General features: G+C 41.5%; 1 protein-coding gene across 1 annotated transcript in view; it reads right to left on the bottom strand.

Moving 5' to 3' along the window:
* Positions 1-73: 73 nt before the first annotated feature.
* ugt8 (UDP glycosyltransferase 8) overlaps positions 74-22,639 on the bottom strand; it is a 28,672-nt gene continuing 6,106 nt past the window's right edge. Inside the window, exons 2-6 of the mRNA XM_034545899.1 lie at positions 12,646-13,478; positions 8,966-9,108; positions 4,711-4,787; positions 3,509-3,728; positions 74-3,243 (exon numbers count right to left, since the gene is read on the bottom strand). Coding sequence (XP_034401790.1) covers positions 2,862-3,243; positions 3,509-3,728; positions 4,711-4,787; positions 8,966-9,108; positions 12,646-13,476 — 1,653 coding nt within the window. The 5' untranslated portion in view covers positions 13,477-13,478 and the 3' untranslated portion in view covers positions 74-2,861. The remainder of the gene's footprint in view (positions 3,244-3,508; positions 3,729-4,710; positions 4,788-8,965; positions 9,109-12,645; positions 13,479-22,639) is intronic.

Genomic DNA, 22,639 nt, shown 5'->3' with positions numbered 1-22,639 from the left:
ACTTTACAATACGCCTTTTTCTCAGCTTCTTCATTCATCTTCTTTAAATTTGTAACAAAAAATAAAGACAATCCAATGTAACAGCCACTTTATGAGAAAAAAAGTTTCAATCATCTCTGCAAACAAAATATGTAATTTTTATTCAGCATTAGTTTTTTGTTTACATTGTTCTATTTACAACATGGACACACACATGACGGGAAAATTGAGGACTTTATGTCCTTTTAAAATCAAAGTAAAATGAAAGTTTAAAAGAATACAAGTGAGTGAATGAAGACATCTAATATTTAAGGAGGAGAAGGACGAAAAGGACTACAATGAATACAATGACAGCCGAATACACCAGGAAGTCAAGAGTATGACAAAGAGGTGGACAAATGGAACAAGCAAGTGCACTATTGAAGACAGAACAAAGAAAACTTCAAGCTGATGAAATGCAAACGTCACAAGAACAGAAACACGTCAGGTTGCAGAAGCAGTGCAGACACGAGAGAGGACTCAAGGATGGGCGTTGGTTGACATTTAACTATGTGGGCTATACATTAATACTGAAAATAATAATGAAAACATATGTATCTTCACAATTCATCTTTCCTCTCCAGACTCCGTTCATGGCTTGTGTAGCACCTGCAGGCCCACCTCCCATAGCCAACAGCTGCACTCGCTATAGAGGATGATAACAATGAGGATGTTTCGAGTTGACTCGTCAGTTCTCAGTAGGGCTGCGTTGGCCTGTGCACGTGCAATTGTAGCTCACGGAGTCAGGAAGCTCATTAAGGATTTCTTAATTATCATACAGGATTGGTGAACAAACATGTTGGTTGGATGTTAGGTCTTCAACAACTCTTGACAGGTTAAGTGATACCATTTCCTCTGTTTCTTTCAAAATGCATTGCTTAAGTGTCCACTTGTGAGGCATTAGTAATTGGTAAACAATGTGTTTGCTAGAATGCCAATTGTGGTTGCAGTTTGAAACTTGAAAAAGGTCGATGTCTGGACTGTGCCGCTGGAAAATACAGTCAGCGTGGCCTGATGGTTTGATGAATTGTCCGACTGGAAGTCTCGTGTTCATGAGATTTTTCTGTCCCGTGTCCATGAGCCCTTCTGAAATGTCCATTAACAAGATACCGAATCCCTACAAACTCCAAAGATACTCTTCCAGCTCACCCTGTACTTTGATCTCCTCGACGGGGGTTCAAGAAAAGAGAATTGTGCTACGGGGATCAGTGTCAATCATTGTAGAAGTAGTGAGGTTCACCTCTGTTGTTGGAACTAAGTCCCTCTTTCACCCTCCTCGCACCCTTCCTCCATCTGCATTAAGAATTAACAGACGCAGTGGTCGAGAAACATGACTCTCAGTGGGCTAAAACAAACCTCATTTACCTTGTTCCATCCATGCACTCACAGTGATCTAAAACACACAAGCAGCATCTACACATGTATTCAAGCATACTGCATAAACAAATATTTGCATTAGAAAAGGCCGCATACAGATCAATCATTCACACTCAAAGTTAATATAATTACATAAGGTTGACTTAGTTTGTCCATGAACGTCAATAGCAAAATCTAACAGACTTAAACTTGCCAAAGTGAGGCGATAAATGGATTTTTTTCCTGATCTGTGTAATTTGAAACTAGGATTTGCAACATACAGTATGTCAGAAACTATCCATCAAAATGAATCATAGAGAAATGTACAATGTCATGTGGAGCACTAAACATGGCAATCAAGTGATGAATCCTTCCCAATTAATAATAATAATAATAACGGAAATGGGACTGACAAAGCAAGTAATCATGAATCAATAATTCTCTGACTCGTCCCTGACTGGAGGAGCTTGAGCACTATCCACAGTACCATCAGCAGTCATTAATATATATTTTGACAATAACATGATCAACCTTTTCACACCGATAAGCCGAACAGAACTCAGGAGAGTTATTCTCTCCCCTAACAAACTGTCAGTCCAGAGACAATGGTACTGCTGCACAGACAAATGCTGTCACAGGACGCCAGGAAAACAGGAACAATCTCAAATATTTCCAACACAGATTATTTTTAAAGCAAGACCACCATGAATACTGTGGATAATGCAGCTGCTGTGCAACAGCGTAATGACTGCAGCTGTCAGTCTGTTCACCAAAATGAAGTGAACAATCTTTTGCAAATGTTAGCTTAGAGGAAGGAGTGTTCATCTACGACAATGCTATCACACCATTGATACATAAAATAAATTAAAAATAGATATGTTAAAAAGGTTCATCATTAAAATGTGTACAGTAATAAATAGATTGGTCCTCTATTTACAGTTTACCAGACATTTGTTGAAGCAGTTAAAAACATTAAATCCTAACTATTTAAAAGTTATCCGTTTGTTTTCTTGTTTTGTTCTGAGGACGAGGGGTTGGCGCTCAGGGTTTCCCCTCTTTAGCATCCTTTAACTGATAAGAAGGGCAGGAAGACAGCAGAGAACATGCAGGAGAGATCACGCACATGAAGAAACAATGTCCTCCAAATATGTCTTTCCTGTGTTTCATCCTCAGTGACTTTTCTATTTGGTGTTGAATTGCAGTAGCTGCTTTGTTAGAGTTTTCATTAAATTCGCCTCAGTGCACACGTACACACATACACCCACAAACACACACACACAGATTTTGAGCCGCCGATGCCTTGCTCTGTCCCCACACGATGCACAGTGTATCCTCCTACAACCTCTTGCTCGCTCAGAGTAGCAGTTGCCTCCCGACACAGACCTAAGAACAGCTTTCTCTCAAAGCTTTTATGAAACCACTAAACCAAACCTAGAGCTGAGTCCTTGGGGCAACTTCTCCCTCGTCCCTCTTGGCCATTCAAAACATTAATTAATCTTCTTCTCGTTTTTCAAAGAGCCATTGCGTTTGTGTTTCCCGTTGGCCATGCTCTCGCTGTGGCAATGTCCATTGGCCCGGTTATCATCATCCATGGTGACGCCGCCTCCTCTGCTCTGGTCCCCGGCCTTCCCCCTCAGCAATCGTACCAACCATCGCAGGGCAAAGATGGTCAGAGCCAAGGCAGCCCCGACAGTAAAAATCACATCCAGCAGGAAGTACTGGTAGGGGGACACCTCATATACAGCGGAGCGCAGGTGGCTGGCGCCGTTGTGACGTAGAACGTAACTGATCCAGTAGACGGCCCTGGTCACAGGATGGCCAGGCTGGTCTTTGTGAATGTTGGAGAGAGTAAGCGCTTTCTGGCGGTACCTTGGTAGGGAGAGACGGAGGTTGGAGACAAGGATGTGAAGGATATAGGAGACAAGGACACAAGTCTCAATGGGAAATCTTTCAACATGTTCGAGGGAACACATACTCATGAGAGCTCAACCACATGAAAGGGAGACTTAAGCTGTGAACGTTGCATGTGTGCCATGAAGTCACACAGTGGTGATTCCAGATATGGTCACCAGGTGGCACTGATGAACAATTACACCAATGTCCAAAGCTTTCATGTGTGACTTAGAAATCTAACCTGGTGTCTTTGATGACGCTGGTCAGGGCTGTGTAGAGGTCTTCTTCGGTCATGTACTTCCAGTGTAGCATGATACCCATACCTTTGGCTGCCACACGAGTCATGGTGTCGTAGTGGTCTCCAAACAGGGGCACACCTACCACCGGCACCCCGTGATACATAGCCTCGTAGATGCTGTTCAGGCCACCATGGCTCAGGAAGGCCCTTGTGTTGGCATGGCCTAGATGACAGGAGGGACGGGGGTGTTATTTTGCATGCTAGCTGTTATGTTCATTCGTCATTTTTTTGACATGGTGCTTATTTTGCTATATTATTTAGAGTTTGTACAATACATCCCATAACTGCTTCACACAGCAGTATTTCACTGTTGTTCCCCACTTTGTGAATGTGGGACATTCACACAGATAGTGGAAAACAGACTGTGTGTGTGTGTGTGTGTGTGTGTGTGTGTGTGTGTGTGTGTGTGTGTGTGTGTGTGTGTGTGTGTGTGTGTGTGTGTGTGTGTGTGTGTGTGTGTGTGTGTGTGTGTGTCATCACTTCAACAGTATAATTAATACATACGTCAGTGTTTTGACATTTTAATGTGAATGCTTTACTTTCTCTCTGCCCACTTCCACAATTTATAAAAATATATACATAAAATGAATAATCTCAACAGCAACGTTCTGATCAAAAGATAATCACAGACTTCAATTGTAATCAGTTTTTTTCTTCTTAATAGATAAAGACAGTTGGAGGACATGATTCAGTGAAGACTAGCCCACAAATGTTATTATATTTGGTAGGAGATGGAGATACTTTATTTATTCAATAAAATAAAAGAGTAATAAGAAAGCTATTTGTCATGGTTTTCTGGCGAACTCTCCCTCTAAAATCGATTTTAGCAATCAGAAAGTCAGACGTCTGTATGTTAATATACATATAAACATGGCAAACGTGGCTTTCACACTCAGATTCGACCCACCACTGTGGTCAATAAGTAGGTATGGGAGGAACCCACCCACACAAAACAAAGTCCACCATACCATCAATTGGACCATATTGTGTGTAAATATGCCAAGCATAAACTGTGTTAAAATGTGGCGTGAACCAGACCAATACATTTCAATTTAAATGGTGCATTTCAGTAAGCCAATTTGAAGGTTGAGAACTAGAGGATAAAGTGCACATTACAGTATGTGGTGTCCTCCAAATGTACTCACCTAATAAGTCATTCTGCGGCATCCAATCAACAAGCTTGGTATTGTTGCCAAGGTTACTGGGTTGAACTCCAGAGAATCTAAGGAAGGAAAAAGGAAATAATGGTGAGATAGTTTAGCTCACCATTAGCTCACCTATGCGTAGATTATGTCATTATATTGTATGAACACAAAGGAAACCCCTGAGTCACTAGTCACACAGTATTTCATATTCAGTTCATATTTGTCAGATATGTGCAAATGTTATAGCTACTCCTTAAATACCTTTGTTGGAGGATTATATCTAAGTATATGAGTGTTTTACTAAAATAACACCTTCTAGATAATACCCTTATTTGCTTGCTTGCCTAGAGTGAAAAGAGAAGAATGATGCCACTCTCGAGTCAACATGAGTCTCCAGTCAAGTCAATATGAAGCGGTTTGCCGAGCACACAGACTGGAAGCAGCCTGGGTCTGTCCAAAGGTAACACAACTACACACCGGAGCTGTACGACTTACCAACCAACACGTTATATCTCATTTGTTTAATCCGCACGAAAACAGAAGTGTAAGAATGACATGTCACAGTTTTACAGACTATTTCTGGCCCGAGGTCATTGACTTTCAGGAGTCTCCGCTGGTTGCCTGACAGCGTCATCGTAACCACTAAACTCTCAATAATGTTGGGCTAACTTGTGTATTTTACTACTCCACTTTTTCTTTTGTGGACTGTATTAATATTTCTACTACTCAATGTTGAACTTTTATTGGTGATGCTTGCATGAGGGACATGCATCGTGAGGGCAGAGAATGTATGGTATGAATAGTGAATATGTATAAGGCTAAATGAATTATTTGAGTCTGACATTTACAATATGCAGAAAGTGAACAAAGGAGAATTCAATGTTGACTTCTTTTTTCTTAAACAAAAAGCCAAAAGCAGAAGGGCATCGCTTGTTCACCCGGACATTTAGGTTTAGACCCTTTGTCTTCTCTATGGGTGGTGGTGAATGTGTACAGCATTGTGTGTAAGTCTGTTGGTGTCTGTGGCCGTGTGTGCGGAAGCATTTTCCAACCAATGCAGCACACAATACATATGCATGCTACATTACGACCCCCATCCGTCCATCTCTGTCTCCTTCTCTCCCTCGCCCAAAGCCTTTCATCTCTCTTTCTCTCTTCAACAAAGCCCCAATTCACTGTCCTGCCAATCAAAGCCTACATTCATGCAGCCAATTATCAATGACACGATTCATTTGGCGTGGTCCCTGTCCCTCTAATCAGCCCTCTTCCCTTTTTCCATTTGACACAGATGACCAAGCAATGTCACATACAAAGTATTAAGGCTCCTGCTTATATCATTGGCTCACTGCACCTGTACACTTGGTCAGATACCTACATGGGGAGCATCATTGTCAGTGCTTGAGATTTGACGTTGTCATTTTAGAATATAAAATGGCAAAGTCCTTTTGCCCTTTTTGTCCACATCCCTGGCAAACTTTTTGACAGCCACCCGATTCCAGACACTGCAACCACAATCTGATCCTCTGAGCTCAAACCAGGGATTCTGCCCGGTTTCAGCTCGATGTGTTTCCAACCCCACAAATGGAGAACTCTGCTGCTAGCGTGACACAGAAGACAGCTTTTTCCCCCCAGGTGCAAACAACCACGGACGATAAGTAGTCACATAATTAAAGTACTCCTGTGTTATTAAAGGCATGAGGGGTCCAAATGTCTGTATGACTCTTTACTAAATACATGTAAATACTAATAACAGTTCAAGTGGGTGTCTATTGGTTATCTAAAAGAGGTCACACTCAACCTGAGCTTGACTTTTCTCGCTCGTAGATGGATGGATAGTCTAGTTGCTATACGTCTACAGACTCACTACCTTTTTCTAAAGTAAATCGTTGTCCTCTCTGTGTCTTTTACAATACAGACTTAATTCCCTTTTCTGCTTTATGTTTCGTATCAACTTCATTTATTCTTCCTCTCATTTCTTATTTTTTTCTGAGAAAATAAAATCCTTCCTTCTAATGCAGCACTAAACCATCTATAAACAGATGGCGGTGCAAGTGCGAAATAAAATAAATAAGTTCACATATATAATGATAAAAGACGTGTATAAGAGAAATAAGCTCATATCAAATTGTTAAAGGTTGGCCATCTTGTCAGGACTGCAGTGGAGTCTGCTATTCTCACGCTGAGGGGAAGGCTGTTCCGAAGCCAGGGGGCCGAGGGTTTCCAGTCTGGTTGGTGGAACAGCGAAAAGGTTTTTATCAGCTGATCTCAGAGGCCTGGTTGGGCTGGAAGGGCTTGAAAGTTCTTCAATATCATCTGATGCCAGACAATGGATGGCAATATAGGTCATTAATAAAATGTGGAAATGTATTATAAACATAATGGGTAAACAGCGCAGTGATGATACAATTGGAGAGGTATGACAGGATCTCCTAGATTTCAGTTGATGTTCTGGATGAATTGCAATTTTGAGACTGAGGGGAAGTGTAAACAGATAAACAAGAGTCACAGTAGTCCAAGGGTGGTAATATTAAAGCATGTGCATTGAACCTGTGTTTTTTTTTTTTATGATTCTTGGTTGATAAAAACAAACTGATGATATTTATCGTATGCTGCTCAAAGGAAAAGTGGCTATCAAAAGTTGTCCTAAGATCTTACAGACTTAACATGTCTCAGCATTCTCATCTGATATCCTCCAACTGACCTCTCTTTGAGGTGTCAAATAATGGTTTACTTTGAACATATATACACTTTTTGCTGGTTACTTGTCATGCTCTAGAAATATAATTTGAGTAAACTACTGCAGTGCATATTATTATATATTATTATATAAATAATCTTATGGTTACAATGTATTAACTGAAAAAAATGAGGACCCATTGTCAACAACATTCAAATTCCAATGAACCATCTGCATTCAAACGTATAGCAGCATTACTCAGGATAATGCTAAAAGCTAAAACTGAAATGGAAATAAACAAAACAATCTTGAAAACTAACTACAGCAAAACTAGAATCAAAATCTAGAATGTTAATAAAACTACAAACATGTTAAAACGGTATTAATTATCTGGACCAGATTTAACTGGTGTAATGTTATTGACCATGCTATCATTTATGACATCATTGTAAATTGTTTAGTGTGTCTGTACAAGTGAAGACCTTCACCTACATCTGCACACAGCTACATGGTCAACCATTAACCAGCCTCGCCATGTACCTATAGAGGAGTCTATAGGCTTGGGAGCCTATATTTGTAATGCACTAGTTGGACATTGCAGAAGAGATTGACCTATATCAACAAATGTTATTGTTTCATCAGGATTATGCAACCTCAAGCCAGTCATCTTGGATGTCCTATTCATAGTCATCTTTGGGATAACAATTACACAGAAACAATGTGAATGTGGTCAATGAATCACAAACTCTAAAGTACTCCAAGATAAGAGATAACGATTAACAGGTTCATAGTTGGAATGTTAAACCCCTTGCCCTCCTCATATTCATCCCTCCTTAATCCCCCTCTTATAGTGTGCGTTTTCCTGCTCAGGTCAAGGTTAGTGGATCATTCTGAGTAAATTATTTTTTTTTTAAAGATTTTAAATGCACCTATCTGTCTCACTGGGGAAGCATTACTATTTTAAATAATTATGTGAAGGAGCTCGTGTTATTATTTCATCCTGATCAGTTTTAGTTCAGGATATATTTCTCCTGTCCCACGGCTGCAGCAAAAGGACCCACAATGTCATCTGGTCAAGCCGCTGTAGCTAACAGTAGCACCTAGCACACAGCATGAACATGGAGGTATTGGTCTGCATGTTCGTGAGACACTGAGCCGTGTTTTTACCATGTTTGTGACTTGAATTTAATCAAATACTCCAGCCATCATCGTTGGACGTTTTCCTGAGAGGAGAACAACTTCGCTTAGAATTCATGCTTGATTACTAAATGCTGCTTTTTCTACTGGACGACCTCAGATAATACTGTGAAGTAAATATGAGGTGGGAATACATACTTTGGTCTGAAGGCGCGGACTGTCACAGAGGAACCACATGTTGCCTGTATTTTACGATGTGCCGATGAACAGAAGTAGTATAGTTGATTATGGAGGTCCATGTAAAGCAATAAATCACATTTCTGACATCCAGAGCCCTGTGCTGAGTGGAGTCAGTAACTTGAAGCTCATTAGAAAATCTGGGTCCCTATGTTGTCATAGTGACAGCTGTGTCCAGCACGAGTGACCCAACGGATACTTTACCTCCAGACGACACGCTGGGGCAGCCTGGCGAGGGCTCCTGCCAGTTTGTGAGCAATGTCATGGGAAAGGTACTTGACCCCCGCTCCAAATGACACAACTACAAAGCCATGCTCCGCCGTGCCATTCACCCACGCCTCAAAATCCTGTGGGGATATAATAGAAAGACAATGAGAGCTAAAAGAATACATTTGTAGAGTTTCTTTGTCCATGAAAAAGGTTAATAATAATAGAATGCAAACACTACTGTGCCGAGTGTTTCCTTCCTGTTTATACCACCAGTTCCTTTGTTCATAATTGATTCATTCATGTGTATTTTGCAAGCATTCATTTTTTCTTTTTTTAATGCATTAAAGATAAATATCTCACATCAGTAAAAGAACAATTTTGAATATTGTTTTTGTTGTCTTTATCACTTTTTCAAGTTAAGTTAATTTCACATGCGTTTGGAACTATTGATAGGTGAACAGATCAATATGAGAAGGCATGAACCTAACTGGGCTTTGCAATGAGGAGGGTGGTTTGCAACCTAAACAGGTGGGTGTGAAACTCCCAGACAATGAACCATATAGTGCAATCTCTAGTTATCATATTGCAGCTGGTAACATTATTTATATATATATATATATATAAAATTCAGGATTTTTTTGACAGAAGAAATGTCCACATTAGAAGTTAATCAAGCAAGACCGACAATGTCTAATGCATGAGGCTGTTTAATATATGTAACCTCAGAACTGCAACTCAGGATATGCTGACCTTGCTTTTTGCAATTTGGTGTCCGGGGTTGCATTACATATCATCATTTCATATTACGACATTAACGAACAACGTTGATAGTCTTTAAAGTAACTAATCTTAATGGACCCATATCAGTTCCTAATACATGGCCTTATTTCATCACACAGCATCTGCAAGGCACCAACGTTTCCTGTTTTCGACACATAAGGAAATAAGTCCTTACTTTCAGATCCAATAGCACAGCAATAAAATCCATGGTATTTTTGGTCAAATTATATCCCTCATTATATAATAATAACTTCAATATCAAATATAGGTAGCATATTTTTCTCCAGGCACTCGTTTGAACAAAATGAAAACTGCACATGCATTACATTGATAAATCAATTATTATAAAACCATACAAAGTCTATTTTGGGGACGGCTATAAAATATATTGTATTGTTTCTGTGGGGAAACGTGTCATGAACTTGCAGCACTGCTGACTACCAATAATTAGCAAAACACCATAAAACTACACAAAAGTCAATTGAGAAGCATTTCATCAGATACATTTTAAACATCCTACATGTTAACAAAGTCCTTTGGAGTCCTTTAAGGACACTAAATCACAACAAAGAATGTCCTCCTGTCCCCTCGGGGCTATCTCATTCTTCATTTGTAAAGTGAAGAGATATCTGAGTTTCGGACATCAACTTAATATAATGTTGAAAGGAATTTCTTTATCAAAAACTCAACAGCAGTGTGCCTCTCTAGAATCAGCCCATATACTTTTGGTAGTACCTCACTGAGAGCTGTTTGGTTTTTCCAACTATTTTCTTCAGAATAAAGTGCATCATCCTCCTCCTCAGGCCCTATTCCTGTTCTAGGTTTTCCTCAAAGGAGCTATCCACATTACTAAGTAAGCCAGCTTCTGGGAAGAGAAGCATATGGACTGACTGTGGGTGATCAGGGAGCAGCCATGTTGCACTGGAGGACAAGTAAAGGGAAGGAGGCTCACGGTCCAGCTGTGGCAGCTAAGACTGGCCATGGCACGGGGCAACGTCAGGGACACACTGGGCTCTGTGTCCCTACAACGCAGCCTCAGTGACCCCATAAAAGAGTCTTAGTGTCCCCAGAGCTCTGCCAGGAACAATGGCCTCGTTCTCCCTCCGCTTCCATTATAACTCCCTCCACACAACACAGCACAATGCTTCCTATTTCCCGATTGGCCGGAGTGGCATTCCAAAAACCCCCGCAGTGGATACCGATGGCTCGCGCTCTCCGCCACCGAACATTGGACTGACCCCCGTCACCACCCGCCTCTGCTCACCATGACTCTCCTCCCTCTCTGCTCAAAATCCATTCAACCCAAACCCATTCTCACCCGGCATCGTCTATAAAGGATCGTTTTGAGGCAGGATTGATAATAGCAGTAACCAATGATAAGGGGAGACAATGGGGGCAAGGATAGATACAACAAATATTGAATCTCAGTCAGACTGTTAAGACAGGGAAAGGGAGATAATACCAAGAGTGTATGTGTCTTTTCTGTTTGTAAACTGACAATGAGCTTCATCATACATGGGTCAGTCAAGAGGGGACTTCATTCCACCCATAAACTCAAATGTACTTTTCAATGGGATGTAAGAGATAAGAGCTACCACTACTTTTCACCCCAAAAGGTCTTTTGTCATGACTTTTTATTCAATAACAACTGCTGATTAATAATTGGCAGATGTCCACAATAAGAAAAACAAAGAAAAGAACAAGCTCTTCTTGTGGCTTTGATATTAAATCCATTGAAATCCTCTAAGGCGCACACGCAAGACCTCACGCCACACACCTGGGCTCATTAACAGAGCCCAGGTCCCCCACTGACCCTCATTAACAGAGCCCAGGTCCCCCACTGACCCTCATTAACAGAGCCCGGGTCCCCCACTGACAGACTGTCATCCCCAGGACAATTTCCTACCGGTCACTCACCTGCACATCACTTAATTCTTCAGTTTAAATACACTTAAATACACTTAACTCTTCACTTTAAATACACTTGTCACTTTAAACCTACACTTACTTACACTGTTTAAAGTACTGATACCTGCCTATCTGTGCACTTTAATTTATATTTTATATTCTTAATTCTTGCACTGTGTTGATGATATTGTCTATTGTTGCACCACCCGCCATGACGAATTCCTCGTATGTGAAAACAAACTCGGCAATAAAAGGTTCTGATTCTGATTCTGACAATGCACACATACTGAAAAAAGGCATAGCCCGAACTTCCATCCTGTAAAAGTGGACTCCTGCTAATAGTTTAATAAAAAGACACATTTGTAAATGCTAAAGCATAACAATATGGCTCCCCATCCTGTATGACAACTGTATTTTGGATAACTCTTTTTACATTAGTTAGCCATTGTATTGCAGTGCTTTTGTCACAAATGTCACAGAACCCTCATTTCATGTTCTAGCAGCTACAGTGATCCTTACAAGACCTAAAGACACTGAGCAGATCGTAATGCTAGGCGATATGACAATATACAGTTCGCTAAATAATGTGAGATGATATTAATTTATCAACTATCACAGAATTTTCCATCATATGGTTAATACTGGGATAACCATCCTGTCACCTTTTCTCTGGATATATTAGGCCATTGTGGGAAAGGTAAGACTGATTTATGACCACATTAGATTTGATATGATGTTTGAATCAGTGTAATGAAGTACCTTTATGGTGCTGGATTTGCAAAAGGACAGACATTGCTGTCTAGTTATTTTATCCTTCAAAAGTGTCTTACTTGATTTGCCCTTGATGATGTGACATAACATCAACTCAAAGTGAAATATACCCTCTTGTTCATCAGAGCACACAACTACCACACACAACCATGTTGTCTGTCTTTGCTCATCTCACCATGTGCTTATCAGCTGCTTGTGTGTCTCACAGTACTGACCTGTGGCAGTGGGTTGGGGGGCTGGGTAAGGATGCCTCCTATGTACACCACATGTGGCAGGGTGGGCCTGGGGAACTCCAGAGCCATGTCAGTGCATAGCATCCACAGCTGGCTGCCCTGCACCAAGTCCGCCATGGCCACTTGAGGCTTCACTCCATGTTTCTTCATAATCCGGTCATACTTGGGCAATGCAATATAGCGGACTCCGAAGCGCTGCACCAGGTAAACAGCTGTGTTGGTGATCCTCTGGACCAGAGACATGTGGTCTGTGAGCAATGAGTTGAATTCAGGTACATATGAAAGCGGGGCTGGGGCGCCCGCCTCTGCAGGGTACCACAGGCCTGTGCTGAACACGGCATATTTCACACCCAGGATATGAGCGATCACAAAACCACACATCTCATTAGGGTCCACCAGCAGCAGGTCAAACTTGGCCTCCTTGAGGCGAGTCATCACCTCAACACTGCCGACAACAGCATCACAGTTCTGGGAGTAGTGGTCAAGAATGTCAAACAGTTCCAGAAACGTCAGGCGGCCTGAGAAGATGTTGCTGACTTTGGACTGGAGGAAATTGTCAGCCGTGGTGCTGTTAAAGATCCCTGGGTAGCGCTGCAAGTGGTAGTTAGGGGAGGGGGGCACCCCGCGACCCTCTGAAATGAGAAAATGGGTCTCATGGCCCTCCTGGTGCAGAGCCGTGGCCAGCGTCTTGAAGATATAAAGGTGGGATTCAAACATGATGGGTGGGACCACGATCACTTTAGCGGCCCATGATGCACTGGGACTCCAAGGGAGGAGGCCAAGGAGAAGTAGTAGCGATGACGGTAGTAGCATGGCTGAAATCATAGAGAAAGAAAACGTAACAACTTCAATTTACGTAAAAACAAAGAAGTGTCATAATCCAAATATTAATCAAAGCTGCTCATCAGGTAGAAACATTGAGATTATTGTCGAGTTAGAAAGTTGTATTTGACGTAGTATACATTCAATACAGATCATTATTTCGGCAAATGGAGGGCAAAGGCCATTTCCGCTTCCATGTTCAATGTCATTCTACACCTCATTCTGGCCCAGTCACCAACATAGGGGGAAATCGTACAATATGGGCATCAAACTTCATCACTGGATATTAACGAAATATTGTCCTCGTCATCAATCGGGGTTCAGTTCAGAAATATTAACAGAATACAACTTCTCGGTATCCGTGTGGTTACATTTGTTCTATCCTAAATAGTTTACCTTTTTCCAAATTAACCTTTTGCCTGTCTTTCTCTGTATTTGGATTCCTTCATTCCTGCTCCCTCTGCACGGGGTGGGTAGCACCAACGTCATTCTAAACCTCTGGCCTCTGGCCACTCTCTTCACAAACACAAAGAGCCATTATCACGCCACCGTGTCATAGCCTGTGCCCTCGATGCCTACACGCTCCCTCTCACTTGGGTTAGTCATCAACACTGGAGAACCTCTTCATGGAGAGTCGTCAATTATCCAGGATTTGTCAATATGCATTGACTAAGCCATGTGTCCCTTCCATTGAGGGGAAATGTTTACATGAAACCCCATGAGCAAAAGTGTGATTGTAACTTTGGACCATTTGTGTTGTGAAATAGGTCGTCAGAACACACATTCATAAGCTCTATTGACATAATAGTCCACTATCGCCTTTCAAATATTTCCTTTTAGGATATATTTGGATATCCATCCATCCATCCATTATCAGCCACTTATCCGGGGTTGGGTCGCGGTGGCAGCAGGTTCAGCAGGCCGACCCAGGCTTCTCTCTCACCCGCAACACTTTCCAGCTCATTCTGGGGGATCCCGAGGCGTTCCAAGGCCAGCCGGGAGATATAATCCCTCCAGCGTGTCCTCGGTCTTCCCCGGGGCCTCCTACCAGTTGGACGTGCCTGGAAAACCTCTAATGGGAGGCGTCCAGGAGGCATCCTGACTAGATGCCCGAACCACCTCAGCTGACTCCTTTCGACGCGAAGGAGCAGCGACTCGACTCCAAGCTCCCCCCTGATGTCCGAGCTCCTTACCCTAACAGCGCCTGTTTTACTGCTGCAGCCGCACCGATCCGCCTGTCGATCTCCCGCTCGACCTTACCCTCACTCGTGAACAAGACCCCGAGATACTCGAACTCCTTCGCTTGGGGTAGGCAGTTTATCCCCACCTGGAGGGAGCAATCCGCCGGTTTCCGGCAGAGCACCATGGCCTCAGATTTGGAGGTGCTAACTCTCATCCCTGCCGCTTCGCACTCGGCTGCAAAACGCCCCAATGAATGCTGGAGGTCACGGTCCGAGGAGGCAAACAGGACCACATCATCCGCGTACAGCAGAGAGGCGATCCCGAGACTCCCGAACCGGATCCTCTCCGCCCCCTGGCTGCGCCTAGATATCCTATCCGTGAAGGTCACGAACAGGACCAGTGATAAAGGGCAGCCCTGGCGGAGGCCAACACCCACCGGGAACGTGTCTGACTTACTACCAAGGATACGAACACAGCTACTGCAGGCGTACAGAGACCGGATGGTCCGTGCCAACGGGTCCGGCACCCCATACTCCCGCAGCACCCCCCACAAAAACCCCCGAGGGACCCGGTCGAAAGCCTTCTCCAGGTCTACAAAGCACATGTAAACTGGTTGGGCAAACTCCCAGGACCCCTCCAGTAATCTTGCGAGGGTAAAGAGCTGGTCCACTGTTCCACGACCGGGACGGAATCCGCACTGTTCGTCTTGAATCCGAGGTTCGACAAGCGGTCGGAGCCTCCTTTCCAGCACCCTGGCATAAGCTTTTCCCGGGAGGCTGAGCAGTGTGATACCACGATAGTTCGAGCACACTCTCCGGTCCCCCTTCTTGAAGATGGGAACCACCACCCCGGTCTGCCAGTCCATGGGCACTGTTCCCGACCCCCATGCGACACTGAAAAGGCGTGTCAACCAAGACAGCCCAACAATGTCCAGCGCTTTCAGCATCTCAGGGCGGATCTCATCCACCCCTGGCGCCTTGTCACCAAGGAGCTTTTTGACTACCTTAGCGACCTCTGCCAGAGATATGGATGAAACCCCCCCAACATCTTCCGGCGCTGCCCCCTCTCCGGGGGACATGTTGGCCGGGTTTAGGAGTTCCTCAAAGTGCTCTTTCCACCGCCCGACGATGTCCCCAGTCCGGGTCAGTAGTTCTCCCCACCTGCTGAGAACAGCCTGGGGTAGACCCTGCTTTCCCTTCCTGAGCCGTCGGATGGTTTGCCAGAACCTCCTTGAGGCCAACCGAAAGTCCTTCTCCATGGCCTCCCCAAACTCCTCCCATGCCCGAGTTTTAGCCTCCGCGACCATCGCAGCTGCAGCCCTTCTGGCCCGCTGGTACCCGTCAGCTGCTTCAGGAGACCCCTGGTGGATATTTGGATATCATACATCTATTTAAATATGTTGTTCCAGATTATCAATTCATGACTTCAGACAACGCCGAAATACATGAGCATCTTTAGCAGTGATTGTAATCAGCCTTAAAATGCGCTACATCTAATAAAATAAATATGATGGGCGAGGTCCTTGGTTTAAATCCAAATTGAGTGTTCCTTGTATGGAGTTTGTAGGTGCTTGTATTTGCATGGATTTCTTTCCAGTCTAAAGAAAGAAAATTAAGGAAATAGGACATTTTAAACTGTCGGTGTAGATGCGAGTGTGAATGTGATTCTACATCTGTATGTTTCAGACTAGAGACCCGTAAAGGGTGCACACTGCCTCTTGTCCAGTGTGTTCTGATAGCCTGCAGCTCACTTCCATCCTGAACTGTGAGTATTTTCTCCTGTGAGCCCCATAAAGATATCTCTCACATCAGCCTTTATCGTCAGCTGACGAATAACTCTTTACGAATCGATATCAAATGGCACGGTCCACATTGTTTCTGCCACCAGCTGATGGCATCTTAACAGGATTATAGACTCCATGGCCACCCGTGTGTCCACAATATGAAGAGTTTATCTCTGCATACAGCTGGGGCCTGGTAGGAAGAGGACTCAAGGGGGCCCCCATTCTCTTTAGCATTGTCCTGAGGATATTGTTACAAACACTTCTCAGTCCAGACTGTTGACGGTAACTATAGAAACCAGCCGCTGTCTACCGTGGACTGTGATGCGTCATTACTTAAATTACAATTAGCAATGGAGTCTGGTTACCCTGCACACAGGAGGGTTGAGGAAATTATCTGAATTAAAATAATTCAAGGACAATAAATCATCATGTGAAGACAACATGGAGATGAATAAGACACACAAGTAAAAATAGTAGATAAACATATTTTAAAGTTTGTAAATCATTTACTTGTGAGTCTGTTTATTCAAATTCATTCAAAGTGACCTGCAAAATATATTCATACTTTCCTTTAAAGTTTGACCCAATACTCTGCATCCACTATATTTTAACAGTTTCTTCAGCTTCTTTGGCTTACATATATCAACAAAAATAGATATATTATTCATAATTAACATTGAGTGAGTCATATTGTGATTAAATGATCATAATGATCAATTTTGACTTATTACAATTATTGTTAATGAACAAAAACAATATATTTTTTTTCTAAACATATGTATAATTATTTCCAATGTAATGTATAACGATGTTACACACGTAATTGCATTGAACATCAATTTGATTATTTTATATGATTATCCAAACGTGCCATATTGTGATATAGGTCCGTTTACTAGCCTGCTTCATAACGACACTTCAAACTACCTCACAGATGAGTTTACTGTGCAAAACAAACTACAATTTAGGCCTCAATAATATATATATATATATATATATATATATATATATATATATGTTGTAATAAATAGAAACTCTGACCATATCTCTGGTAACATCTCAAATGAATCACCTTATTTTGCAGCTTTCAGTTGTGTGTTATTAAAAACCACACCAATTACACCTTGAAGCTCATTTCATCTATGAAGAGTGGCACAAGAAGGTAATTATACAGTGATTATCACTCTCTCATACCATAATCTGGACTAACATGTTCTTGATTTAGCACAGCGGGACCAGCCGGCTTGCTGCTTCCACAGTGGGGGTTCATTAGCTCAATGCACCCTGTTGAGAGGGGAGATGTGTCTTCCAAGAATGATATTAAGTCAGTGGTTCAAGCCTTATATTTTCAAATGCAGCATAACTAACTGATTTTAGGTTTGTTTACTTCAACATAAACCAAGCAGGGTCCCTTGAAGGCCATGATTACCAATACTAGGTAATCACTAGATTATTACAAAAACAATGAAAGAAAAACCTTGACCAAATGGGTTCAGATATACGGTTCACTTGAGGTCAGATTTGAGACAGATTTGTAACTGACCAAAAGCTATAAAGGGTAATGACATAATTAAATGAAGTATAAAATATTGACCAGACCACAAGTCAGACTTGGATAATGAAATCTAAGATGCCACAACATAAATTGGCCCGGTGGCTTTATTTCAACAAACACATCCCAGTGCATGCATGCGTGGAAAGGCGCATTAGCTCAAAGTCTATGAACAGTTAATGATAATATTGTGATATCTGTAAAAGAACCACTTAAATATCTAACCTGAAAGGTGTGACCCAGAGCACTTTGTAGATAAGTTAAGCTAAGGTCAAAATCCTTTAGATCTTGCATTGCAACAGAGTTAAAATGGGAAGAAAAAACAATGGGCTTTCCCATGCCAAGGTAAAAGAGATGTATCAAAGAGATACACAAGGAGCTGTTTATAATGACAACATAGTCTTTCTGCAGGTCTTTAATTCTTTAAGCTTTACCAGCATTTGATATAAATATGATGTGGATAACCCCGACTTGTAAATATCCTCTGAGAGGGTTACTCCTCATACTTATAGACGATGTAGATATGGCAAAATGGCCTACTGGGCTTTCAGCATTAGGAAATCAATTACCCACATATACCTCAGTCAGTCAATTACAGTTTTTAATCTAACTCACCAAACAGACATCCAGTGTCCTATTCTACCCAATTCCCTCACGTATCTCCTTTCTCATCTCATTTTTTTTTTCTTTACATGCCTCTGTTGCTGACTCTCTGTATACCCTCTCCTCTCACTTTAATAATCTCATATTACAACCGACAAGAATCATCGACACAAAGGAACAGGTCTAACAGGCTCTGTCTAAAGAAACAACATTTCTTAATGCTAATGGACATAAAGCAGGGGTTGAGACAAAGCAGCATGTATTAACATAATGCACTGTAAATATAGAAGGACTGATGACTGGTTGCGAACTCTCCTTACACAATATATTCCGGCCTGGAATTAAATTTATTATGAAATTAGGATTGACAATATTTATACTAAAGTGTTGCAGCCTAGTTCAGTCTTGATGGGTTTATCCTTTTATATCTCATAATAAAGAACCACCTCATGACACACACACACACACACACACACACAGTTTGAGTGTTCAAGCAATCACTAAGAATGGTGGAGGCAAATTAGTTTAACTTCAGGTGATCAGGTGACCAGGCAAAAGATAGAAAGGTGGTGCAAAAGATGAGCACTGCATTCAAGGCCAAATGGGCTTTTGAGTGGAGTGCATCTCTAGTTTTCAGGTCAATTAGGCATTAGGCATTTACCATTGGGCGGTACCCTCCTAACAGTTGTAACTGAATCATAAAGTGTAGAAAATGTTACATCACAAATAAAACTCTTATGATAACTTGTGTGAGTGCCATGTTGCATGACAGAGTTTATACAGCCACGGAACTATCTCAGTGCATATAGGTGCCAGGGTCTCACAAAGACATATTAAAGCATGATGGGAAATTCGCTTTTAGATTTTTGTATTTATGTTTATTTTCATTATGCTATGCCGAAATATCAAAGTGTAACTAAGAGTAAGATATAGCATTGCGGTGATTACTGAAGACGTACATAATAACAGTCCACTAGTGAATTCACAAAAAGCATCATAACCACTAAGGAGCGTTCCTCGGTGACATCTCCATGAGGGAGAACCCGCGGACGACGCGGCGACACCTCCATCTCGGGAGGTTTGGACCGTCGCGTCGCACCTGAGCTTTCGGTAGAAACAGCAAAACAACACCGTCAAAGTTGAACAGCCGTCAACTTCTACAAGTATGAAATAATCTCGTCGCAAAAGTCGAGTGAACCAGGCTGCGGTGAAAGCTACACCTGTTTCCAGCTCGCTCCCCGGCGGTGACCTTACCTTGAGCGGTGAGAGAGAGAGAGAGAGAGAGAGAGAGAGAGAGAGAGAGAGAGAGAGAGAGAGAGAGAAAGCTGCAGCTTTGCAAATGTTCTTCAACTCAATTTAAAGTGCCGGAAAGGTTTAACAAACAAAACCGTGGCGAGGAAAAAGTGTCAGTAAAGTAAAATGGATACCCCGGGTATCAAAGACGGACAGAAGGAACAACATTAAGCTCCCAGTGCCACTAATAGGGGCGGTGGGAGGCGGGACTAAGGTGCAGCGAGATGGAGACGAAGGGAGCGGAAGAGGGGGAACACTGTGGTTGGTTGAGGAGTGGGGAGTAACCGCCTCTCTCGCAGGTGACAGCGTCCGTGTTGTTACTGCCAACAGTTGGGGTGATGGAGGCTTGTTTGTATTGATAAAGGAGGCCAACATCTGGCCATCTTTCTCTGACTGACGCCATACATTCATTCATTGATCCACACAGTGTGTTCATAGGAAGATATTGCTGAAACAAAACTTTCTTATCTGAAAAAAAAAAGATTTATTACTTGTAATGTTGTTGCAATAGGCTAAATATTGATATTTCACGAAGGCACCTTTTATTTATGGTTAGTAAATTATACCGATGAAACTATAACCTACATTTTTCATTGTGGGTTAAACTTTTTTAGATTAATTGATTCATTATGGAGTTTGCAAAATACAGAATGCCTGTCATATTTGCCCATGGTCATATCTTTAAATTGCTGGTTTAGTTTGGAGTTATAAAACTCAAAGATATTCAGTTTAATATGATACAACAGAGAAAAACAGGAAACCTCCACTTTTGAAAGGCCAAAACCAGAGAATATCTTCCATTTGTAATTGATTGATAAAATGATTTATCAATTTAACTACACATTCTTGATTGATTTAGGTCAAATACTTTGTAACCAATCGTTGTATAAATGGTTAATAACGTATATACAAATGCTTTATTGATCAGTTATAAACTACTAATAAGAAGGACGTTATTGATGGGGTTGCCAGGTTATGAATAATCCTTTAATAGTGCCTTTGTTTATAAATTATAAATCAGTGTAAAATGAAATGATGTGGATCCATTGAGTTTACATTCTTCCAGCTGGCAGGAGGCTGCGGTCCATCAGGACCAAGACCTCACGTTACAACAACAGGACCAGGACCCCAACTAACTGACTCTGACTCGCAGATCCAAGGACAATTTCAAACACCATATATACTCGTTCTAAAGTACCGTTATCTGATTATTATTTACCATGTTTATCTATTATTGCATGTTTATTATTTTATATTGATATATATATATATTTTTTTTTTAATTTATTTATTTTTTTTTAAATTTATATTATATTATATTTGTATTGGTTTATTGTTTTATGCTATCTCTTATGGCCCTTTCAGTCATAACAATCAAATCCACAGTCAATTTCCTCGCAAGTTCAAAGTACTTGGCCATAAACATTACTGATTCTGATTCCGATAAAGCATTTACTATGTAGCTTTAAATGTTATTAAACAGTGATTAATAGAGGGTTTTGAATCCATCAAGTGCAGTTGTACATTGTGTCAATGAATAGATTCTGCAAGTAAGTGGTCAAGTGGTCCAACCACTCAAAATAATTGTTCACAACCTGGCAGCCCGAAAGTTATTCTTTTAAATATATAAAGCAGAAGTAAATGCTTTATCAACCAGGAACAAAGCCTCTAGTTACACATAATACTCTCTCTATAAATGGTGCCTTATTGGAAAGTTAGCCGCCTATTATATATAACCTCTCCCCTTAAAGAGGAGTAGATAAGCATTCAATAGAAACCGTAAGAAAGAAATAATTGCTTCCATGAGTTAAGGTTGACGGCAATGATAAATTAGAAGAAACTGATCAACTTGATATTATGTAGAGATGGTTCCATTTCCTTAAGGCATGTACAATATAATGTGTGTACTAGCATAACACTATCTATCTATCTATCTATCTATCTATCTATCTATCTATCTATCTATCTATCTATCTATCTATCTATCTATCTCTCTGTCTGTCTATGTGTGCATTTGTGCTTCTAAAAGATTGATGACAGAGGGCTGGAAGATAAAGTTCCTGATGGTGCTGTAATTCAGCACTCCGTTCTACTAAAACCCATGTTGGCAGAAATCTTTGCAATATATCTTTATAATCAGCAAGATAATTAGCTATCCACAGCAAAATGTTGTGCTGAGCCACATTATTACACCATCTGCACTAGTCCCCTGTCTGTACAAGTGTGTGTGTGTGTGTGTGTGTGTGTGTGTGTGTGTGTGTGTGTGTGTGTCTGTCTGTGTGTTGTATTGTATTGCGTAGCTTCACAAAAATACCAATATCAAACAACAAACAACACCAGCTGATGATTGTGAAGAGCTTATTCTTGATTCAGCCACCAACACATTTATTTTCATTTGCTATAGCACAGTAGACATATGCACACCATGTCCTGCAGGTATGAAGTACAGGAGAGAAAGGTAGTTGTTCTATTAGTTCACCTGAAGGTGAGGCTTGGGAAATGGGCTTGGGTTAGCTCCGAACTGGAAAACAGTCAAGAGAGGACAGATTATCAGACAGCTAATCAGGCAAAGAAAAAAGGCTGAAACGGATTCAAGGGTTGAGCTCATTTTATATGTGCTGACAAAGGGACTTACACACAAAGGTAGTACTGTTCTGTTTACATGGTAAACACAGACATGTTCCAACAAATCAACGAAACGGAATGCACATTCGGATAACTTTGGGGATCGGGGTTGGAGA

This window comes from Cyclopterus lumpus, chromosome 1, assembly GCF_009769545.1.
Source record: "Cyclopterus lumpus isolate fCycLum1 chromosome 1, fCycLum1.pri, whole genome shotgun sequence".
Lineage (NCBI taxonomy): Eukaryota > Metazoa > Chordata > Actinopteri > Perciformes > Cyclopteridae > Cyclopterus > Cyclopterus lumpus.
This window is presented reverse-complemented; position numbering and strand designations above follow the sequence as displayed.